Source organism: Lupinus angustifolius, chromosome LG02, assembly GCF_001865875.1.
Source record: "Lupinus angustifolius cultivar Tanjil chromosome LG02, LupAngTanjil_v1.0, whole genome shotgun sequence".
Classification (NCBI taxonomy): Eukaryota; Viridiplantae; Streptophyta; class Magnoliopsida; order Fabales; family Fabaceae; genus Lupinus; species Lupinus angustifolius.
Window position 1 is genome coordinate 16,478,458 of NC_032010.1, and position 24,607 is coordinate 16,503,064.

The window sequence follows — 24,607 nt, forward strand, 5'->3', positions numbered from 1 at the left end:
TAAACTTTATGCAAAATAGCCCATGTATCATTGACAATACTATTTTTTATAGATTACAAATAACATATGACATTTCTTGATAAAATGATTTTGTTCCAATTTTACGACTAATAAGAAAACTGTTTTTTTCATATTATATTAATGATATTGAAATAAAAGTAATAGAAAATAATAAATATTTAATTTATTTTAATTAACATACATTTTTTTTTCATTAGTGAGATGATATGGGACAACAAGGTAGCCATTTAAGTTACAGAAGATGTGCAGCAATGGAGGCAGGTTTAAGAAGGGTTTAACTTAAATCAAAAGCAGCCACACCCCTTCTCTTCTCATTCCCATTCCTTTAATTTTATCATAAAACTTCACCACCATCTTTCAAATCAAACTCTCTCTACATCTTCCATCTGCTACAACTTCAATTGCTCTGTTTTAAATTCCAATTACTCATTCAATCCTTCCACCAATGTGGTCACACTTAGCCAAACGAGCTTCCTCAACGAGAAAGTTCAAGTTACCCTCTCAATCACCTTCTTCTACAAGATTTTCTCACCCCTCAAATTTTCTCGGCAAAATAATAACTACCCAGACCCAATCACATGTACCCTCGACATACCCAGTTCTCGGTTTTGGCAAAGTCGGTGTCTTTACCACAATTAACGAACTGGGTCGATGCAATTTCTCACTTTCTGAATACCCTTTTGGTTCTTATTCGCCTTTGAATCTTACAAAATGCTACTCTAGTGTTGCAGAAGCTATTGAGTCCACTGACACAGAAGAGGAGTGTTCTGGTTCCAATGAAGTTCATAACTTGTCGGAACAAATGGTGAAAGTAGAAAAAGGAAGAGGGAAGGGAAAAGGAAAAGTAAAACCTCAATTGGAAAATGTTGGCCACAAGTACAAAATGCTTAGAAAGAGGCAGATAAAGATGGAGACAGAGGCATGGGAAGAGGCAACAAGAGAGTATCAGGAGCTGTTAGAGGATATGTGTAAGCATAAGCTCGCACCGAATTTGCCGTATATGAAGTCCTTGTTTCTTGGTTGGTTTGAGCCATTGAGAGATGCCATTGTTGCCGAGCAGGAGGTTTGTAAGGAGTGCAAGCATACAATGACACATGCTACTCATTTTAACGATTTGCCGGCTGGAATGATGGCAGTGATCACTATGCATAAGTTGATGGGATTGTTGATGAATAATAGTAATGGGGTAGGCACTACTAGAGTTATCCAAGCTGCACTTCAAATAGGTGAAACCATTGAAAATGAGGTATATTGTAATTTAAGCATTATAAATATATTTGTTTTACATTTATTGAAATTTGTTGACATGGTAATTCAAGTGGGTTATAGATGTGAATAAATTTGTTAGTTGAACTAAAGTATGTGCTATCAGTTCCATGCTTTATATTCTAATATAATAAATTATAACTTTCCTAGATCATTTGATTTCATGACTGGAGGTGACTTTAACTTGAAAGCCTTTCGTCTGATTGAAATAATTTGACAATTTTGCTAGTTTAAGCTAATTTTATGGATGATTCAATCAGCTAGCACGGTTGTATTTAGTATTTCCTCCCTTATGTCACTCAATGACTCAAATGTTAATGCTCTGGTCAAGCGGTAAAGGTAATAGTCAATGTAGCTACCGCCACTTTAATTTTATGTTTTATAAACTATGTTGTATGCTCCAGATTTTTGTTCTAGTTAGATGTCACTATCATGAGTTCACAGTATTCGAGTGTGTTCTCTAAAATTCTATCCTCGTATATGGACCAGGCAAGGATATATAAGTATATGGAAAAGACAAAAAAGAATAACAAGAAGAACACAAACACTGACATGCCTGATGTTGAATTTGATCGCGCAGCCATAGAAAGAGACAATCTGGCTGAAGATCAAACAAAAAAGGTCAAAGATCAGAGTAAACTTAGGAAAAAAGTTTCTACCTTAATGAAAAAGCAGAAAATGCAACAAGCAATGGGGATAGTTAGTGGGCAAGATGACTGGAAGCCTTGGGGACAGGAATCTCAAGTAAAGGTTTGTTATGTTTGTATCTATGACAAGGATATTTTTGTCTTCTCACGCTATAGTGTAGTCGTTAACATTCCAGGTCGGCTCCCGCTTAATTCATCTGTTAATAGAAACAGCCTACATACAACCACCTGTCAATCAATTAGATGGTCCACCAGACATACGCCCCGCATTTAAGCACACTCTCAAAACAGTTCAAAATGATTCACAGTGAGTTTGATAGCATTTATATTTAATATCTATTTCATAATCAATTCCATGATATTTAATGTTTTTTGTTTTCTTTCTTTGAATTCTTTTTGCTCGACTAGGAAGGACGTTAGGAGATACGGTGCCATTGAATGTGACCCTCTGGTACATAAAGGCCTAGAAAAGACTGTAAGTGATCATTTTTTCCTCTAGTTATTGTTTGCACTTGAATTGATGTGGACATTTTAAAAGTAGGTTAGCACATTTGTTATGACTCTGTATTGTATTCACAGAAGCATCTTCACAGCAGCATATTTGCTTGTACATACGTAAATTCAATACTTCATGAGCCTGTTGCTAACTCCAAACTGTGATTGCACTAACAGGCCAGGCACATAGTCATCCCATACATGCCAATGTTGGTGCCACCTATTAACTGGACAGGGTACTGCATATACTTGTATAAATATATCTATTTTTCAATTTTTTATGAATTTCCTTTGGGTTTTTTGCTATTCTTGCTTTTAGTTTTTTGGACTTGAATATAGCTAACAACTTTCTTAGAAATACATGAATCATAAGAAGAAATGAAACATGCCACTACTTTGGTGGTTCAATGTTTAGTGTGCTTGTTTTTTTATTGGACCATATTGAGCTACAGCTTCAAACTTTGATAGTCAACTAAGTCTGTTTTGCTTGCTTATTTTCTTTGAAACATTTGGTAGATATGACAAAGGAGCATACTTGTTTTTGCCATCTCATGTTATGAGAGTACATGGGGCAAAGCAGCAACGGGAAGCAGTTAAAAGGACTCCTAAGAGTCAACTAGAACCTGTTTATGAGGTTGGGGCATTTTGTACTGTATATGCATAAGTAGCTCAGTTCAGGGGGGCACAATTCATGTTTGTTGAAAATAATGCTCGCATTGTTTTGTTTTTAGGCCCTCGATACTCTTGGTAATACCAAATGGAGGATAAACAAGCGGGTGCTTAGCGTGATAGATCAACTATGGGCTAATGGTGGACGTCTTGCTGACTTGGTCGACCGTGAAGATGTGAGTATTAAAATCACTTTGTTGCCAATTTTATTTGCATGAAATCCAGGGTTCCCTTAAACTTAGCTGTTATATCGAAAGAATCTGATCAATTCAAATTGAGTAGCTTTTCAGCGCATGTGGATTTCCATGTAGAAAACATGGAAATAATATTTTTTATGGTACACGTGGGTTGGATTTACATTATTTCGATTAGCTTTCATTTTTTTCCATTTGAGTTTGCCTTTAAATGAAAAAAAGTTAGATTGGTAGTGTCATTTACAGTGTGTAACTTGTTTGATGAATGGTAGGTGTCATGATTGAGACCTTACATACAATTAAATGGAAAATGGTTTACTTGATTTGTTTCAAAATTGACCCGATGAGGTGAACTGCTATTATTGCATTGAACATTTTAGATTTTCTATGCATTTGTTTAGCTGATGGGCATTGGTAATAAGGGCATGTTGCCTTTGTCGTATCTGCTTGGCTGAGTTGGTTAAAATTGAAATAAAAATTTCAATGCATCTTTATGGAAATTTCTATGGAGGACATGAGTTGTTCGTATCCTGTGTTTGACTTCTACTAGGTGTGGACTGTGGAGGGCATGATTTTTTCTAAAAAAGGATTACTGTTTGAAATATGTTAAGAGATTAAATAGTTTTGCTTCATTGATGTTTTCTTTGTTCTCTATTGTTTGTAATTGTTTTTTATTTTCATAGGGATCTTCACCCTCTTTGTGTTATTCTTTTTTGTTCAATTGAAAAATATATAAAAATGTTTTAAAAAAATTATTTTAATCACATTTGTTTTAACAACCCAAAAACATCACACTGAGAGAAATTGAAAGCAAATGTTTAATCACTAAACATAGGAAGTAAGATTACTTTTAAGAAAGTTAAAGAGAAATAATTGCATGACAAAGACTTGTTTAATCACTACATGTATATATATATGTGTGTGTGTGTATGGCTGCATGCATCTTTACCATATTTTCGATTTATATTTTACATACAACTTGCATAAAAAATATTTTTTTATCGTTTTGATTCAGTGAATATATTTTTCCATTTGTGGTAATCTTCTTTATTTCTCTAGCTTTTTGGTTCATTTTCCTTTTCATCTTTAAGATTCCCCTCCCAGAGGAACCAGACACAGAAGATGAAGGAGAAATCCGAAAATGGAAATGGAAAGTTAAAGCTGCCAAAAAGGAAAATAATGAAAGGCATTCACAAAGATGTGACGTAGAACTTAAACTTGCTGTAAGAAACCTGCTAATCTTTTTGTTTAAGAGACTGAGTTATATCAAATGCTTTCCCTGAGAGATTGCTATCTCTGCCATCTTTATATTGGCTACAGGTTGCAAGAAAGATGAAGGACGAAGAAGGCTTCTACTATCCACACAATCTTGATTTCCGGGGACGTGCTTACCCCATGCATCCATATTTGAACCATCTTGGTTCAGATTTATGCCGAGGCATACTTGAATTTGCAGAGGGACGCCCTCTAGGAAATTCAGGCTTGCGCTGGCTGAAAGTACATCTGGCAAATTTGTACGCTGGTGGTGTGGATAAGTTATGTTATGAGGGTCGAGTAGCATTTACCGAGAACCATCTAGATGATGTATTTGATTCTGCAGACAGGCCTCTTGAGGGAAGGCGATGGTGGTTGGAAGCAGAGGATCCTTTTCAATGCTTGGCAGCATGTATGAATCTCTCTGAAGCACTGAGAAGCCCCTCTCCTGAGACTACCATTTCACATATGCCTGTCCACCAGGTACCAATTTTTAAGATGCCACAAATAGGTATCTTGGTACATATACCACTATCTGATTTGCAATTAATAGAAGAAAAAACTGAACTGCCATTTTGTAATTGAGCCGTAGCCTTGCCCAAGCATCTCACTAAAAGCTTAGCATAACATCACTCATGGTATTCTTGTTTATAAACCATGATAAAAGACTGCATACATTGTGTCAGTCTGATGATGAAGTTGAGAGGCTGCTGACTGTAATCCATGCTTCAGTATTCCTTTACTCATTTCAATTTCTTCCTTTTCATATACTACTTTGGTGTATCATTTTGCTAGGATGGTTCGTGCAATGGCTTACAACACTATGCAGCCCTTGGTAGGGATAAGGTATGTAAGCATCTAATTTTCCCCTTCTATTTTCGATTTCAAGTCTTAGCTTTGCTTTGTCTGTATCTGGCTGTGTGTGTTGGGTGTGGGGGACCTTAGGAATTCGATATTTTTTAGCTGGAGTATTATTTGTCTGATAAAATATATTTACTACGAAACCGGTTCTATGAGTTTTAATTTCTTGGTTGCATTAGGTATTTAGGTTGTGGGTTGGATTTGGATTCAGAGTTTTTAAAGATTATATTGATTGTATCTTATCATCATTTTGTTGCATTTTCTTTTTTCTCTCTTTTTTTAAAAAAGTTAGGAGCTGCTGCAGTCAATCTTGTTCGTGGAGACCAGCCTGCTGATGTGTACTCAGGAATTGCTGCCAGGTAACTCGCTCTCTACATCCGTGCACACAAGGGATACATAGATGACTCTGAACATGTCAGCATCTTGTTTATACACAGGATTGAATTTTTTATTTTATATAAATAAATGCTGACTCACATCGTTGACCCATAGGGAGACCAAGAAAAACCATAGGCGAAATAATTAAGAAATACATGGTTTGTCAATGAACATGATTTATGTATGATAGACTATTATGACGTCGTCCGATACATGTAGCCGACCCCACCTAGTGAGATAAAGGGTTGATTATTGTTGTATAAGTAAACGTTGATTCATGAAAAAACACAATGTCCATATTATAGTGAATGTTGATTCATAAAACCCAACAATTGTCTTATTGATCTCTATGAAACCAAGGATTGACATACTTAAGCTTTAGGAGAAGACAGTATGTGATGTCCATTCCTTTTACATTTTCTTTCCTGTGTTATTGAATTAAAGGACTTAGTTGCATTTTCCATTAAATTTTAACTCTTTTTCCCAGAAGTGATCTGTATGAACTTAATGACATTCAGCAGACAGAGTTCCTAAATAAGTCCAAAGATTAATACTAATATTTTTGTCTATTCATTTATCTCAAATTGGTACAAATTTCTTGTGCTAATAAAAAAAATTGTTCACTAAATTTTTGTTGTTCAATTATGTGTAGAGTGCTTGAAATCATGAAAAAAGATGCAAAGAAAGACCCTCAAACTAATCCAAATGCATTGCATGCTAGAAATTTGCTCAGCCAGGTATCTTTCAGTTCTTATGTTTTGAAATATTTTGTTATTAGTTGCTTTGCCATAGTAAGTATTGGAAAATAGAAGCGAATGAGCTTTTAGACCAATGACAAATAATAATATTGATCATTTGTCTGGTATGAGCTGTATTTGGAGGTGGCTTTTGCTTTCTTCTTTGGAATGTGAAGGCAAAACACAGACATGTCCTTGCCTCATTCTTAAATCAACTGAAAGATTTTGTCATTTTTGGCACATTTAGGTGGACCGTAAATTGGTGAAACAGACAGTGATGACATCAGTCTATGGTGTAACATATATTGGTGCACGCGACCAGATTAAGAAGAGGCTAAATGAGCGTTGTGCTATCGAGGATGATTCAGAGCTGTTTTCTGCTTCTTGCTATGCAGCAAAAGTAATAAAAGTTGATTTGCAGGAGTTGCATATGTACATTTACCTAATGCTTACATTATTTTACTTATTATTTGCTACCTTATAGACCACTCTTACTGCTTTGGAAGAGATGTTTGAGGCTGCAAGAAGTATCATGAGTTGGCTTGGTGACTGTGCTAAGGTATCACTGATTTTGCATTTTTGTAGCTCTTAAAAAATGAGTGCCTGGTTTAATTATTTATAGCTTTGAAATAGCTAATAATTAATAATACTATTGCAGTGCAGGCTAATGTGTCTTTTGATATCAATTAAATTTTCTTCTGATGTGTTTCTTTGTTGAATAAATTTAATTTCAATTGAATAAATTGGTATTAATTTCAATCAAAATTTTGGAGTTTAAGTTTAGAAAGAGGTAGACAAACTCTAATATGGAGGTAAAGATTGGAGATATATCATACCACAAGTCACTAGATTTAAGTTTCTTGGGTCAATACGATGGGGGAATTAACACAGATTATTCCATAAGATTCAAGCGGAGTGAATGAAATGTCAGAATACTTCAGTGTCATATGTGATAGAAAGGTGTCTCTCAAGCTTAAGAGGAAGTTTTACCGTACAACTATAAGACCCACAATGCTTAGCAAAAAAAAACTATAAGACCCACAATGTTATATGAGACTGAATGTTGGGCGGGAAAATATCAATAAGAGAATAAACTCCACGTGAGTAGACACACTAGACAATATTGTACCAGAAATGAATGTATTAAGGAGGAAGTTTGAGTTTCTCCTATTGTAGAAAAGATAATGGAATCACGCCTTAGGTGGTTTGAACTTTTGTGCAGGAAATCGTTAGAAGCCCCAATAATAGAGGTTAGTCTATTTTTCCAGAGGAATAGGGAAACTAAGAAAAATCATAGGCCAAACGAACAGGAAAAATTTAGAGATCAATGAATATGATTTTTGATAGAGCATTATTGGCTCTGTTCAATCCATATAATCGACCCCACCTAGTGAGAGTAAGACTTCGTTTTTATATTTTATTTGTTTAAAATGGTTCTATTCTCTTCCAGTCACATTCTTTCTTGGACAAAATAATTTTCTATGGACAACAAAGAACTTACAGAGGATTTATCCTCCAACATAACCATCCATTTAGATATGAAAGAATAAAACAAGAACTAAAGAATGTACCAAGGTTGAGCAATCTTCCTCCATTTCATCAATAGCAACTTCCTCGAAAGTCATAACTGAAACTCCATATAGAGGACACAAACTCAAGAATAATACTTTGACTTTATGGTTGGGTAAAGGAACTTGCACTAGTATGAAATTGATGAGTTAGGGTACAAATAAGTTTTAATTGTTTGTATTATTGTATTCATTATCTGTATTCATGCAACCTACCTATCTACCCATCCACTTTATCAAGTCTTTTCATTTATGCAATTGCTCTTTCGTGTAAAGTTGTTAACGTTACGCTATAATTGCTAAATTGATCAATGGAATAGGTGATAGCATCAACGAACCAACCGGTTCGGTGGACCACTCCGCTTGGGCTTCCTGTAGTACAACCTTATAGACAGCTTGGAAGACAACTTGTAATATCTTGACCACATCCAAACTTTTTCCTTTTGTTTTCTATATTTCTTAATCTGTTGTTCATTGTTGTTTCTACAATTGAAACAAACCAACAATGTTTGACAAATTTCTTTCATGTCATTAATATGTTGAATTGGATTGATACAGATTAAAACTTCCCTTCAGGTACTGTCGTTACAAAGAGAAACCGACAAGGTATCTATTATTTTATGTGCACTGATTTTTACAACTCATATTTGTTATGACTAATCATTCAGCTATTATATTTAACTTTTCAAAAGCTATAACGTATGAGGCAACATGATAGGAAATTACAACTATGTTATCTTTCGATAAAAAAGACAATGGAAAACTATGTCACAATGAAGCAATTATGGTAAATAATAACTAAATGATGAGGAGTAAACTCGAATTACATTCTTGCGCCTGAAGTTAAATAACCAAAATCAGTGCCTGAAGTTAGGACTTAGGAGTGAAAGTTATGGTAAATAATAACCAAATTCAGTGCCTGAATTTAAGAGTGAAATAACAAGTCACTGGGTAGGAGGATTTCACCGTGTATTATTCTTGATAACGCAGGGGCACAACGATAAATACAGATTAAAGAAGATAAGAAAGTTTTCTCCCATGCCACGTTAGAGGGTGTTATATGGAGGAAGAAAATGCAAAAGAACAGTACAAAAAAGATGAGAGGCTTTGCTGTCTCTGTCATGTAAACTAACTGCCCTACAACTACATACCATACCCTCTACGTATTCCTTGCTGTCACATGTCAAAGTCACATTTGTCTTGCATAACAATTCCCTCCCCTACACTACTTATTCCATTCATCCATTCTACCCTCATTCTTCTTCTCATTTCTATTATAACATAGGCCTGTGACTCTTGGAGGTCCATGACATTATTTCGTTTTATGTGCTATATTACATTAACAGTTAACATCCTTTCAATATCAACTGAATAATACAATTTGTATTTCTTATTATAGGTCATGGTTAAAAGACAGAGAACAGCCTTCCCTCCCAATTTTGTTCACTCTCTTGATGGTTCTCACATGATGATGACTGCTCTTGCTTGTAAAAGAGCGGGATTGAATTTTGCAGGTACATGCTAGTTTATGTAACTAACACATACAAGTAGCTACGAAGCACACACTCTTGTCTCTTTTGACATGTGTACAACATGTGTGAAACACCCCTAACTAGGTGTTTAATGAAAAATATTTTTTCCACCTCTAACAACTGAGGTACTAAACAAGCATCTTATAAGGATATCTTCAATGATATAACTGTTAAGAAAACTTTCAATATATTGTTAAGCTTTAAAGCAATCAAAATATATGATACAAACACTATTAGATATAATAGTTGTTATAGGGATATACCTATGAAGACAATGCTTGAAATGTAGGACACCACTCATACCTGGAGATGATATTATAATGTATATTTATGTCAAGTAAAATTAAATATGAGCAACATGACATTTTAAACTGCATGACTATTTTTTCATGATTTGCATCCCTAACAATGCAAATCATATGAAATTAGTCATGCAAATGACTGTGATTAATCATACAAACAGTCATGCAAATGATTGTGATTAGTCATACAAATAGTTATGCAATTGGTTATGTAGCTATTGGAATAATGGATCTTGATAATGAAATCTTATAAGAATGGTGAAGAATAGAAGATTAGTGCATTTTACTTTTTTGAGGGGCCATGCAATGATTGGGTAACTTTTAATCTTGACATTTGTGTATGACTGTATTGTCAAGATTCATTGTTCTCTCTTGAAATTCAACATGGCTTCATAATTTTTTTTTTCTGGTCGCCATATATGTCGGGTATGCTCTTGGCTAATGTTATCTTTGATTAGGAGACTTGATTTTCTAAATCATTTCTCAATTGGGGGAGAGAAGGGGTATTTGTGCTGTTGTGTATATATTGGATGTGCTCTTCCCTTCTTCCTTCTGTAAATCAATGTTATCTTTTGGTTATAGTCTTAATTTTGTAAATCATTTCTTAACTGCAGGTGTACATGATTCATATTGGACACATGCATGTGATGTGGACGAAATGAACAGGATACTTAGGGAAAAGTTTGTGGAACTCTATGAAGCTCCTATACTAGAAAATGTAAAGTATTCTTAATTACATAAGCCGCTTATATTTAGATAAATGTGCCATTTGGACATATATATTTTGGTTGTTTTCCTATTTAATGGGATTAGAAAATGGTATTCCTCCAGAAATAATTATCATTACGCTAACAAAATGGGAATGTTCCTTTTAACAGCAGTTTTCCAAAAGACTAGCTTACCTTGTAGAATTACAGGCTTTGAGTTAGGAGAAGGAAAAGAGACTACTAAATACTGTAAACTGAAAATATTGTTGATAGAATGTAATGTGATACTAACCTAGCGCAGCTATTTATTTATACTAGCAGCTTAGGCTAAGTACTCGTAATACTATTACAGGCACATGCTCTTTAGCGTAAAACAAACATCCTAATAAATAACAACACTTGTATCTTAACAATGATGAAATGGTAAATTTGACCTTGAACATATACATTGAACTATTGGTCAAGTCTTGCACATCATCATTGAACCCAGAAACTCACTTTCCTTTTTTATCAGGGATCCCAGTGTAGTTAACTGAATTGTGGATATAATCATATGAAACCAGTTGTTATCTTATGGAAGCTTTGCATGCTTTATGGAAAATCTTGAAGTACTTTTTCGTACATCTTGGATCATCTAAACACACTTTTAACTTCACAAATTAGTCAAAATATTAGCTGTCATATTTGGGTATATTTTTTGGGTGCATGATTCTTATGAAGTTTCTATTCTGCTTATTATTATAACTACAATTCTCTACTGAAAACATCTCAGTTGTTTAAGACTTTCTTGTTTTGCTGCAAATCATTCATTCTTTGCAGTTGTTGGAGAGCTTTGAGAAGTCTTTTGACACATTGAAATTTCCGGCCTTACCAGAGCGGGGAGACTTTGATCTTCGAGAGGTTCTGGAGTCTCCCTATTTTTTCAACTAGACTCAACAGAAACTCGATTTGCTAGCTCTACCTGCTCCTATAGAGTTCAGTCCAGTTTGATGAAAGTGTATTATAACTTCCGGCATAGGATTGGGAAGGCCTCAAGGACTAGCATGGTGAAGAAAGAAAAATGCAAAACTAGCACTAGATTGGCCAGAACTTTATGTATATATTAGTTTGATCTGCAGTTATCTGACTTATCTCTTCCATAGCCATTAATTACAGAGAGTACGAGAAATCAGGTGACTAACTTTGAGAGTTTATCTCAATGAAAGGGGATTCAAAACTTCATGAATTGATTTGGAATCTATTGGATATGGTCCAAAATGCATGAAGATGCAGAGTCTCAATCAACTGTTCTTTGTTTACGGTTTTCGTAAAGAAGAACTATAAAACGATTGAAGCCATGGTAACCCTTCTCATATGTGGATGCTTTGGTACTACTTCTGCTTTTCCTCATGCACAACAAGCCAATTAGGTTGTATTGTAGCCATGTCTGTGTATTTTATTTTTTTCCTTTACTGGAAGGGCTTTTGCCAGGGTTACTACAATATTTGTTCCAAGTTCTCATACTAATTTTTCCATTCTTTGAATTGATACACAAAAGTAAATTATACCCATAAAAGTATAAAACATTATTTTCTTAGGTTTATTTCTTCTTACCTTTGTCAAAAGAATTAGAACTGCCTAAAGACAAAATTGAAGAAAGATTTTGTCAACTTTTAATTTTTGACGCCATTTTTTTTACAAGCTGTTGAGTGCCTGATAAAAAGATAAGGAGTTCATTTTAGCAATGTATCACCTTATAAATAATTAAATAGAAGTATATTATATAAATGTAGAGTGAAATGAGACTCCTTGTTATGTTTGTAAGATATTGGAATGTAAGCATGGTTACAAGTAACAAAGATCTACGATGCTTCTCATGAATATATAGCAAATGATGAATCAAGTTAGTCTTTGCCATGTTACCTTGAAGAGGGATTACAAACTTGTAATAAGTATATGCACATTCCATTACAGTGTAGGTAATTTGAGATCAACAGGTTCATTCAATCACTCCTAATATCAAAATAAAGTAGTGATTTGAGGACTAAACTTAGCTTCCTGGTCGCTTTATAATATTTTAGGTAACTAGTGCTTTAGCATCATCAACCACTTCATAATATTTTAATATAATAGTGATAGCAGGATCAACCAAATCATAATATTTTACTTATCTACTAAGTGAAGTACTAACTAATGAAAGTGGCATCAACCTTTGAGACCGACAACATTATCTTATTAGACCCCACCATGTCCAACACATGTATTAGGAAACTCAAACTTCCTTTAGAGTAGTTTATAGAAGCTGTATGTAGCAGCAGGTTGAGTTTGATTTCATCAATAACCAGCTTTAATCTTCTGCAGAGAGCAGCTGGTAAGGACTATGTCACTAACTCACATGTATTTCTTTTCTTTTCTCAATTTGTTTCTAGTAAGTTTGGCGCAAGAGTAAGGTAGTTGCCTAGTGACCGGAACACGGGTTCACATCTTCTGTTGTCCCTGGAATGGAAATAAGGCCATATCTTTTTTAAAATATAACGAAAACATATGAATTGAGAATAAGAATTTAAAACAAATCAAACACCATCTACCATCCTACCAAGTTTTTTTTAATGATCACGAAATAGTTGTCTGTGATTTATTACATGCTTGAATTGTATGTTTCTTCTTTAGCATGTAGTCCCCATGTCCTAATGAACACCATCTTATTAAATATTGTCTGTCTATATTCTTTAAGATATAGGAGTGATCAGGGACATTAAATCAAGTTCTATGTTGCTAATATGAGATGAACCTAAGTGTTATATACTTATATACATTGGGGAAAATATTATATTAAACAACTTGTGCATATATAGACTTGGAATCTTCATATACAAAGGCTTACAGTAGTTGGAGGAGAGAGGAAAAGGGAATGAGAAAGGGTTGGAGTACACTTTCAAGATTTGAACTAGAACACTCACATTTTAATATTTTATGTCTCACATCTTAACTCTCTGGTGGGTATATTAGGAAGACAACTTTGAAGATTTGACAGGATATTTTGTAAGAAAAATTTGATTACATGTGAATTTGTTGAGCTAGGATTATGTTAAGATTATTCCATGAAGAATCGGGCTAAAGAGTTCCGGTCTCTTCAGCTTTTTCTCAAAATAAAATAGAGTAACATTTTCTTCTACTAATAATTGGTTAGCTAAGTTTTACTTGTATGAAAAGTCTGTTTAGAAATTTGAAAGATCTTTGGACAACAAATCAAGCCAGCAAGAGTACTAAAGAAAGGAACAATAAGCTAATTGGACTCATTTGTAGCTATGGAAGCAGAAGTGCCTAAGCTTGGATCCTCTCTACAAGTTCCTTCTGTCAAGGAACTACTAAAACAACCCATGACCAAAGCTCCAGCACAATATGTACATCCAAATCAAGACCATGTTGTTGTGTCTTATAGAACATCTTTACCCGAAATCCCAGTCATCGACCTGAGCAAATTGTTGTCTGAAGATGTAATTGAACTAGAGAATCTTGACCATGCATGCAAAGAGTGGGGTTTTTTCCAGGTTTGGCTTTTTACTTGTGCTTTATTATAGTTTTTATCTGCTCAGGTTACATTCTAGAATCTAGAGTTCACATGTTTAAAATGAAAACCAAAGTAAATTTAAGAAGATAAGATTAAATCATATCTGATATAAGTTGTTCCAAGCTTCCAGTATTGCAAGTTTTGAATGCAACCTCCATTCAAGAAATTGCTACCTGTATAATGGTTGATAATTGTTATGAAGGAAGTAAGTTTCATATCACTTCCTATACAATATTTTTAATTACAGCTTATCAATCATGGTGTCAACCCTTCACTGGTGGAAAGGGTGAAAATAGGTGTTGAAGAATTCTTCAATCTTCCATTGGAAGAGAAGAAGAAATATTGGCAAAAACCAGGAGAAATTGAGGGGTTTGGTCAGTTGCTTGTTTTATCCAAGGAACAGAAGCTAGAGTGGGCAGATATATTTGCCATGAACACTCTTCCATTATACACAAGAAATCCTCACTTATTCCCTAGTATTCCACAACCATTTAGGTAATTTCTTTGTCATAATCACCTAATATACGGTTTTCTTTGGTATGGGTACTGGTATGTAGCACTAGATATTTACCCTGTCAAATACTGTTAGTCTATTATGTTAGGAGTATACTCAATAGGTTTTTATAGCTCCAAGTACAATAGTTTCTAGTACCCCTTCTTTTAGGTTAGAATTAACTTTAGCTTCACCATAGGAGAAATACACGAGGATAAAATTATTTTTTGTATGTTATAACTCAGTCAGGTAGATGACTATCCATCACCAATTACTCTTTTTTTTATTCTTTCTTTAACTTAAACTTATGTGAAAATCTGGTTCGTTCCTTATAGGAAACCAATTCGCAAAAGAAACATAAATCAGTATGCAAGAACTAATTTGTGGTTCTCTCCCAAACTATGAGAATTGTGTTTCAATGGTCTCTCTCCCTATTTGCATGTTTTTGCTAATCAAATCTGCATGTTTATCGTGCTAGTTTCTACCACCTTAGCTAGGACATGATTAACTTATTTTGTTTGTAACTCAGCAAACTCTGTTTCATTGTAGAGATAATTTAGAGACCTATTCCTTGGAACTAAAAGACACTTGCCTCACAGTACTTGGATTTATGGCCAAAGCTCTTAAGATTGAACCCAATGAGTTGCTTGATTCATTTGAAGATATTGGTCAAGTGATGAGAATGAATTACTACCCTCCTTGTCCCCAGCCAGAACTTGTTATTGGACTCAATCCTCATTCTGATGCTGGTGCCCTCAGCATTCTTCTCCAAGTCAATGAAGTGGATGGACTACAAATAAGAAAAGATGGAATGTGGATTCCAATTAAACCCGTTTCTAATGCTTTTGTGATCAACGTTGGAGACATTTTGGAGGTGATTCATAGAAATTCATTTGCAGCTCTTTTATCATTAGACCTTGTTTGACAACAACCATTATTTTAAATTACAGTTGCAAATCATTTTAACTTTGTGTCACATCACAATTACAGTGTGATGTGATCATTACAACCACAGTATTATGGTCGTATCACATGATGCAGTCATAATTTGAAACAATAATAATAACACAAGAATAAAGAAAAGTACAATACATAATCTTTGTTTCAAATTGTGGACCATATCATCTGATGTGACCGCAATATTGCAATTACAATGCAACTGCATTATACCATAATTGCAGTATAACACTGAATCACAATAATATAACTGCATTAGACCACATCAAACTACATTTGGACTACATCAGATAGCAACAGGCAGCAATGAACCATATCAAATTGAAAAATATTTTTCCAATGTGACTGCAATCGCGACTACAATCGCAACTTAAAACACATTACATAATCTAAGAAACATTTTGACTATTTTAAAACTCTTCCTAATGATTTGCCAGATACTGACGAATGGGATTTACCAAAGTGTGGAACATCGAGCAACAATTAACTCAGTGAAGGAGAGGATTTCAGTTGCTACTTTTCACAGGCCTGGATTGAATAGAGTTATAGGTCCAGTACCAAGCCTTGTTACACCTGAAAGATATGCAATGTTCAGAAAAATTGGTGTAGCAGATTACTACAAAGGTTACTTTTCACGCACGTTACCAGGGAAATCATACATTGATTTGTTGAAGATTCAGGATGATGTTGATAGTCATAAAAATACGTAGGACTTTGCATGGTATGGAAAAAATAAATTGTGTAGCTAATGTTCAAAATAATGCTAGTTTGTGTCAACTCAATCTTCAAGACTTTAAGATGCACATGTGTGAAAATTGTGATAAGTTGAAGCTACTACTGTGTGGTAGCTACTTTTATATCATGGAATTTGAAATTTGTATTCTTCAAACTGTTTGGCTGATATGTGGTGTCACATCATATTTCAAGAATTTAACTTATACTTATACATCACTTAATACTATTAAATACGAAAATAAAATCGATTTAGAGTAAAACTATATTAGGATACTTACGAAAGGTGTTGTTTACATTATATTTAACGTATAAATATAAATATATATAATATAATTAAGAATCGGAATTCATTATATTTATACTGCAACAACAGAAGTATTGATTGGGATTGAGGATTTTTTTCATTAATTAGATTCTGAGAATCCTAAATGGTTCATTTATTTATTGGTCCAGGGTTTAAAGTTGAGAGTTATTGAAAATGGATGGATTAAGAGATGAGAAATAATTAAATTACGTTAAATAGTAATAATAGACACAAAATTGTAGAATAGTTAATTATGTAACTTAAAGTATATGACGTTAATCTCCAATCTCTTTTAAATAGAAATGGGACTTTATTGATCAGATGGAAGAAGAAATCAACAGAACTAGAATTGCCCAAAGTCACCTGCACAAGCATATTCCGACTTTAATCCCAAATCCTTTAAAACCTGAAGTAGGCTACCAAAGGAATACATTTGATATCCACAAAGTATATTACTTTATGTGCTACTTGGTCTAATGCTCTGCTAGATCCTCAGGATGATCAATGTAAGACTAAGATTGCAACCAAGAACGGGGTGAATTTGTTGACTTAAAAGTACAATAACTTTTTCTGCAAAATCAAGAGTTAAATGCAACAGAAAAATTATGCAGAAAATTAACAAATAAAAAATCAAGAGATAAAGGAGAAGACAGTACACCGAGATTTTTTACCCGGTCATCTTCTTGTTCACCGAAAGCTACGTCGAGTACACTTGCAGTACAAAAGATTTCTTCACTAAATATTATGAGTTGTAATTATAATATCTCTTGTAATTATAATATTATAAGTTTGGAATGTAATATCACTTGCAATTCAATAATTATTTGTATACTAAGTAATAATGCTCTTATAGGTTAGGTTTGTAAAATTTTGAAACACTTTACTTCAAGCAACTCAGAAAATTCACTTTGAAAGTTTAAGAACAAGTTGCAAACAATGCATAAAATATTTGAAAGAATTTTCAGAATTATGTTTGAAAGTTTGTATAAGAATTATTATTTTGATTCTGAGTTTCAATGTCTTTAAATAGGTTTTCCAATCAGCCATAACACCTCTTTGAAAGGGTAGGAATTGATTGGAATAAAACCATTTCGTCTGGGATGAAAACCATTCATTTTGAAATCTGAAAACTGATGCAACAGTTCTCAAGAATCGATTACAACCTTGACTAATCGATTACTCAAAATAGGTTTTGTTGGGTAACTGGGTTTCACTTATGTAACCTTTTATACATTATTTTTTGAAAATTGTTTTGTCTATACTTGAAGTGTTTCAATTTTCTTAAAAAATAGTTTGAGCATTACTACTGTTGTATATTAGAGAGTATATGATAGAAGTACCTATTTAGACTTAGATTAATTTGTCTTTATCTTCATAAGTATTCTTCATTTTTTTTTTGTGATGTTGGTTTCTTCATCAAAATAGTGTCAAGTCAGGAACAAAGATCTTCTTCACAACGTTAATGATTCAATTCTCGGGAGCGGCACTTATTGGGAGGGGCAATCACGTACCCGAAAGTGATTAGTTTTATACCGAAAAGATGAAATGATAGTCTTAATAGTACTAACAAAACTCTATATACTACTATTATAATTGGTTAAAAAATATATTTAATAATTAAATATTTTTCTAACCAATCAAGTGATACATGAAGTGACACATTTTTTCAGGACATCCCATGTGGTCATGCTATCAAAGTGAACTATTATTATAGCAAAACAAAGTACTAATACTCTTACACAAGAACATGCTCTACATTAAATCAACAATCAAGATTATAATTTTTATACATCGGGTCTTGTGGGTATCTCCTACACTGTGTAAGACTAGTTATTTCAAATATACAACTAGTGACAAGGATGAGGTACAGTTGATCATCATGGTTGACATTCTTCAACCATATTTAGAAAAACTTTATCATGAAGAAACATATAGCTTTTTCTGAAGATAAAATGCAAAACATTGATAACGAGAATGTCCTCTTACTAGTTTCTCATTCTTTTCTGTATACCAGCTGCAATGAACTTTTATCTGAGGGAACATATTTCTTAACTCAAAGTTTGCACTCTTATATGATTAACTTAAAATATATATTTAAGTCTAAAAATCAGTAACTAAATATTTTTGTAGTCAAACACAACAAATGAGACATAAAGTGATACATTTTTATAGTATAACATATGTTCTCATCTCAACCCAGTATGGTTACATTTGTGGGCATTGTGTTCATTGCAGTGCAATGCAGATTATGACCATTCCCATGAAATTTTTGTATGGGTGAAGATTTGCTTCTGAATCACTGTAGTTTGAAACCACTCCACAATTTTGAAGTGATGCAGCTACAATAGTGACTGTAACCACATCTAGTGATATGGCCCACAAACAAAATCAAGGTTATGCAATCCACAATTTAAAATCGAGGGCAACCCAAGTCCCATGTCGAAGTTTTGATAGGTAAATTGGAATTCTCAGTTAATGCCTCCATGAAAAACAAACTAGTGCCTGTGCATGACAATCTATATTAAACTCAATGATTTATCATCCATAAAATGCTGATTACAGAGATACTAAAGACTAAAATAGGGTGCTGTCACTGATCTTACACTCTTGTTGCCAATTTTTTACAATGGAAACATCTCATTCAATAACCAGATGAACCTGTTCTATTGTACTGGATGAGGAATTCAGTTAGTTGAACTTATTAACCCCATGCAAAGTATTATCTACCAATTTAAACTCTACATTCTGCACTTATCAATATCATTAGAAGCCACAATACAATGAACTATTTGAACATAAAGAAAATGTTATGTGAAAGAATGTAATATAACTTAACTGTTGGGCAATGTAACATTACATTATGTCCAAGCAGCTAGAATTAGCAAGCATCAAATCAAAACCATGACCAGGAACATGCATGTATGCTTCACTACATTACATTTCTTTACATTCTTAACATATATGATACATATTTCCATGCTTGAAAAGAAAAAGAACATGCATGAATGCTTCACTACTTCCTCTAACTTAGAGTAAATCGCATCGCAGCATTGGTATGTGACTGCCCTTTAAGGCCTTCAAACCCAGACTTTACTCAGTAGCATCTCTCATCTAGAATATGGAACAGGGTAAATATAATTGTGGTTATGGCTTTTAAGTTTTGCAAGTAAGATGTGAAATTAAGCATGGTTATTTTCCATCTATACACATCTAGGAAAGATGAGTTGTATGAAGACTAAACATCAAAGTTCAACTTTCATCTGATTTGCTGCCACATTACCTACAAGAGCATGTAACAAGTTAATTTGATTGAGAAAATGTAACTTAAAATAGGGTTAATTTGTTTGTTGAATGAATACCATCCACATCTTGGTTGTTCAGGGGTATAGTTGGTGCGTAGCTCATCTGTACAACATTGTGAAGCTCATCCTCCCATGCATCAGTCAGCTATTGCGTATTTTATTAAAATATGTGCATAAAGATTATAAATATAGTCAAGCAATTTGCTATATAGCTGCAAATAAAGGCCAATGTAACACAAATTTAAGTTTGGTTCTTTTGAGGATTTTCAACATTCCTCACATACCGTATTATATGACACGACAATCATCGTTATTTCTAATGCTATGCTGTAGCAACCAAATTTGTAAATGTTTAATTCATATGAACAAATAAATGATGTGCAAAGGAATCTGCAGTGCTTGCAATGGATTGTTACCTGATTTGGCTCTTTGAACCCTCCACTCGAGGGTACCATCTGTGGGTGAATGTTTCTACAAAAAATATCAGATGTGTTTGCCATGCTAGGAAGAGTTGACTGAATCAGTCCTGGTTGAGATGGATGTAATTGAGGGTAAGCCATAGACATTTCTAGAGGAAACCTCAGGGCAGATGAAGGACCAGGCCGCTGGTGAAGAATCTGATAAAATGTTCAAGATGCAATAAAATGATCAGACAATTTTGCAAGAGTAAAAGCATTTTTTCACAATGATATGCAAATAGACTAACAACTTACATCTTTGGCAAGAAGTCCTTCAACATTAAAATCCAGCCGTGGATTTACTGTTGCAAGTTTCATCGACAAAAACTGCCAGCGGGAAAAAAATGAGGGGGGCCAATTAACTGTGATAAATGCAAAGAATATAATAGATATCAAGCATCAATTTAATATAAATGATAATAAAAAAATTATGTTGTTACTATTCATCTTCATCCAAAATGCAACAAAGATGACAGTGGTTATACAAGTGATTAGGATAATCAATCAACAATGTTACATTGTCATAGATACTAATAGGAAATTCTATCAAGATAATGTAGGACTTGATATAATAATATGTTGGACCCGTTCCCGATCAGGGCGGGGGCATGGGAAGAGCAAATAGCCACAAGTGAGACATTATGTCTTGAACCAAAACCTTAAGGTAATGGTTTCATAGGTCTTTTCCACTTATAAATTCTTCCATTTGTCCCCTTATATCCAACGTGAGACTTCACACTCGAATATAGTCCATGGATACTACGCTGAACCAGAACCAAAAGATACTGGAGAATGCAGTTAGATGTCATCAAAACCATTGGTTGTCTTACAGGGAGAAAATATAAGATTTAATCCATACCTCAACCTGCCGTTGAAGTGACTGTACATAGTTAATGATTTCATCTAACATCACTGCCTTGCCAGTGACCTGCAAACAGCAACAAGTTTCATGTAAAATTCAAGTGATACCTCTCAAGAATGATACAATGAATTCTTCTAGTTTCAGTAGTTACCTTGTTGCATCCAGGTACAAGATCTTGAAGTAACTTCATCCTCTCACTTATCTTTTCTCTCCTCACCTGCGCTTAAAACCTGACTAATTAATTTTAAATTATTCATCAAAAAATTCTTTTTTTCATCACAGATAATTTCCTACAACTTCTTACTCTCTCTGCAAGGCTGTGGCTATTTGTTGCTTGACCCCGGCGAGCCCGAACATGTATGAATTCCTCCTTAGGTGGACCAGAAGCTTCAGAACCTTCTTTGGCATTCTTCCCAGAAGCCTTGGTTGCTGAAGTTGGTTGTTGGTCTCCCTTCTGTGGACTCTCGGAGTTGTCGTTCGCACCCTCACCAGCCAGTTCTGTAGCTCCATTTCCCTTATCATTATCGGCGTCCTACAACAAGAAAAAAACCACATGTATAAGAGGAAAAGGCATTATATTGCAGCAAAATGCAGCTCACAAGTCACAACCATACCTGCCCACTTCTTTTCCTTTTCTTTGAGTTCGGTCCTTTATTAGAAGGTTCCCCGCTAGTACCCTCCAACATTGTGGAATCATCCTGGCCACCACCATCGTCATCATTAGATTCAGCTCTATCAGACTCATTAGCAGGCCTAACAAGAGCTTGTTTCCTTTCATCGTGAGTTATACCACAACTTTCACTTCTTTTATCATTCTTCAGTGGACTTCCTTTAGTAGCCAGATGCTCGACACATGGAGACACATCTTTTGCAGCTTCAACCACATTCAGATCGGTTTCTTGAGATTGTTCTCCAGGGGCTGGTTTTAATCCATGGCCTGCAAGAGCATTTCTTGTTCCATGCATTGTACCAGGCCCAGCATACAGACTAATGGATTGAGGAGCCCCATATGAGTTCACCATTTCACCAAAATTACCTCCACCGAAGCAAGAGAACCTCGCAGCCCGCTCAATAAATCCAGAGTCAGTTGGAAACTGAGATAAACTCTGTGGAAACACCCCCCGTCCCATTGGTATAAAACCATCCCCCTTCAACAAAGGGTTAGCCGGGTTCCAACCCATTTCAAGTGCTCCATGATCATGACCACTTCTTCCAAATCCAATTCTGTGTGAAGAGCTCCCATTGTTACGGACGTTATTAATGTCACCAAATCCGATGTTTTGGGAATTGGGTGTGTGGTCCCAAAAGTTTGGACCGAATGAATCCACCACCAAGGCAGAGGAACATGAAGAAGAACCAATAAGATCCCCTCTGCTAACATTCATAGAATTCCCCATGGCAATCAAACCCACAGACGAATTTGGAAGATCGGCACCTCCAAATCTCCAATCCAAGTTCATAGCACTTGAATAACTCATAGGATCCTGGTTTCTATCAAGCTCTAACTTTTCCTTTTCACTCATATCCAACTCTCCCTAACAAGTAATACCAAATAAACTACCAGCAGATTCTTTTATATCATGAAATCAAACAATTTTTTACAAAAAGTACCTTCCATAATGGCCAAATGAAGTTAAATTGCAAAGAAATTAAACAACAAAAGAAACCTCTCAAGTCCAAACATTATTGAACTACAATCCTTGAAAAACTGAAGGAACATAAACTTGAAGCAAATATAGAAGCACGTAGACAAAGCAGGTTCAGTTAATGATGAGGGTAAATTGCAAAAAGGCAAAAACAAAAACCAAGTACCCAAAAGATGTACCATACCAAAAGCTCACACGAGTTTAGCAGCTCCCATTTCCAAAGCAAACACTGAACTTGAAGTACACAAAATCATTAAAGAAGGACCCTCCAAGTGTGAGATAAAAGGCTAAAAAAGACTGTTCAAAGAAAGAGCTGAAAAGAAGTCCACTGAAGCAGTCAATTATGCAAACAACATTGGTTTCAGCATAATAAATACACTCATTCAAACCCTACTCAGAATTGTAGAACCCAACCCTTTCAACAGAGGGGGAAAAACTAACTTTAAAGTGGTAAGAGAAAGATACCCATTTTTGGTCCTGTTCTACTTTTGAAACACTGCATTCCATTAAAGCCCTTCACTCAAAAACACTTTATTCACTTTGCTTTTACTTCAAACACTCATCTTTGATAACAAACATGACACTCACTGTGCCAGGAGAGAGAGAAGAAAGGAAATTAAAAACTCAAAAAGCTAGGAACTTTTTTGAGAGAGTTAGCTAAAGCTTGGATTTTTATAAAGGAGGGAAAGTACAGATAACAAACCAGTGTATAATTTGGAGGAGATTGTGCAGAAAGAGAGAGAATAATAACAAAGACCCTTCATTTATATACCCCACAAGGCCACACTTACATAAAAAAAGAGGAGCTTTTGATGATTAACCACCGCCACTGCCACCGTAAAATACTAATAAAATTAGCTCATTTCCATTAATGAAGAAACAAGTACTTTTATCATTTTGAATATAATAAAATTACACTTTTATCACAAAAAAATAAATATAAAAACATATCCTTACCTTTCCAGGAGAGAATCTTTCTTGTTAAACTCTTCCTCCTCAACTTTGAGAAATTAATAGTCATTTTCCTCCCTTATAAATGTCCTTTTAAGTATATAAAATTTAAGTTTCTTTTGTACTATGTATCTCTTCAACTAATCAAGTGTTACTGTTACTCTTAGTAATTGTTACTCCCATAAATAAAAAATTTATCATTTTGATTATCCTAAATGTTCAGTGGAGTTTTATATAACTACACTACTACTCTTATATATAAAAGTTAAGTTGACAATCAACAATTAAATTATCTATTTTTTATATAAAATTATCTATTTTTCTTTTTTAAAACAATGGTCTAAGAGCTTTTGTTTATTGTACTTTTTTCTTCCCTTGTTTATTGTTATTATCAACTTCAAAAACCTTGCTTTACTACGCTTTCAACGAAGTGCTTATGGTAGGGTGGTTGTTGTTATGGTCAAGGCCCCCAAATCTATCTAGGTGCAATCTATTGATTTCTTTATTATTATTGTTATTACTAAACAAATTATAAAAATAAAAAACAAGCCTTATGGAGCTTGCAATGTGGACTATTTTTGGTGTTTGATACATGGAATAGGTTCATAGTAGGAGAGAAAAACAAATGTTAAACAAATGAAATAACATGATAAGTAGTTAATTTTTAGGATGACTTCCCTGTAATCTCGTGTATCAGATGCACGAGACCACGACTTTC

At 34.3% G+C, this 24,607-nt stretch overlaps 3 protein-coding genes across 4 annotated transcripts; 2 read left to right on the forward strand and 1 right to left on the reverse strand.

Annotated features, from left to right (window-relative positions):
- LOC109337027 (DNA-directed RNA polymerase 1B, mitochondrial-like) lies at positions 243–12,205 on the forward strand. Its single transcript, XM_019573890.1, has 19 exons — positions 243–1,267; positions 1,777–2,037; positions 2,111–2,241; positions 2,343–2,409; positions 2,607–2,665; positions 2,946–3,063; positions 3,161–3,274; positions 4,384–4,515; positions 4,613–5,029; positions 5,342–5,392; positions 5,696–5,766; positions 6,438–6,522; positions 6,770–6,922; positions 7,007–7,081; positions 8,411–8,500; positions 8,649–8,696; positions 9,490–9,604; positions 10,539–10,642; positions 11,451–12,205. Exons 1-19 carry the CDS (start codon positions 467–469, stop codon positions 11,559–11,561), a joined length of 3,003 nt encoding a protein of 1,000 aa, XP_019429435.1. The 5' UTR covers positions 243–466; the 3' UTR covers positions 11,562–12,205.
- Positions 13,821–16,362, forward strand: LOC109329117 (protein SRG1-like). The gene is made up of 4 exons (XM_019562790.1): positions 13,821–14,161; positions 14,429–14,676; positions 15,224–15,548; positions 16,069–16,362. The coding sequence occupies exons 1-4, from the start codon at positions 13,919–13,921 to the stop codon at positions 16,339–16,341; spliced, it is 1,089 nt and encodes a 362-aa protein (XP_019418335.1). The 5' UTR covers positions 13,821–13,918; the 3' UTR covers positions 16,342–16,362.
- On the reverse strand, positions 19,476–23,728 carry LOC109337035 (transcription factor bHLH49-like). Of its 2 annotated transcripts, XM_019573902.1 has the most exons (8): positions 21,907–23,725; positions 21,597–21,824; positions 21,444–21,509; positions 21,290–21,358; positions 20,686–20,757; positions 20,389–20,589; positions 20,030–20,117; positions 19,476–19,950 (listed from the first exon to the last, which is right to left on the reverse strand). In XM_019573902.1, exons 1-8 carry the CDS (start codon positions 22,813–22,815, stop codon positions 19,913–19,915), a joined length of 1,671 nt encoding a protein of 556 aa, XP_019429447.1. In that variant the 5' UTR covers positions 22,816–23,725; the 3' UTR covers positions 19,476–19,912. The 2 variants fall into 2 exon arrangements, with proteins under 2 accessions (XP_019429447.1, XP_019429442.1); XM_019573897.1 differs by lacking the exon at positions 19,476–19,950 and having other exon boundaries at positions 20,030–20,589; positions 21,907–23,728.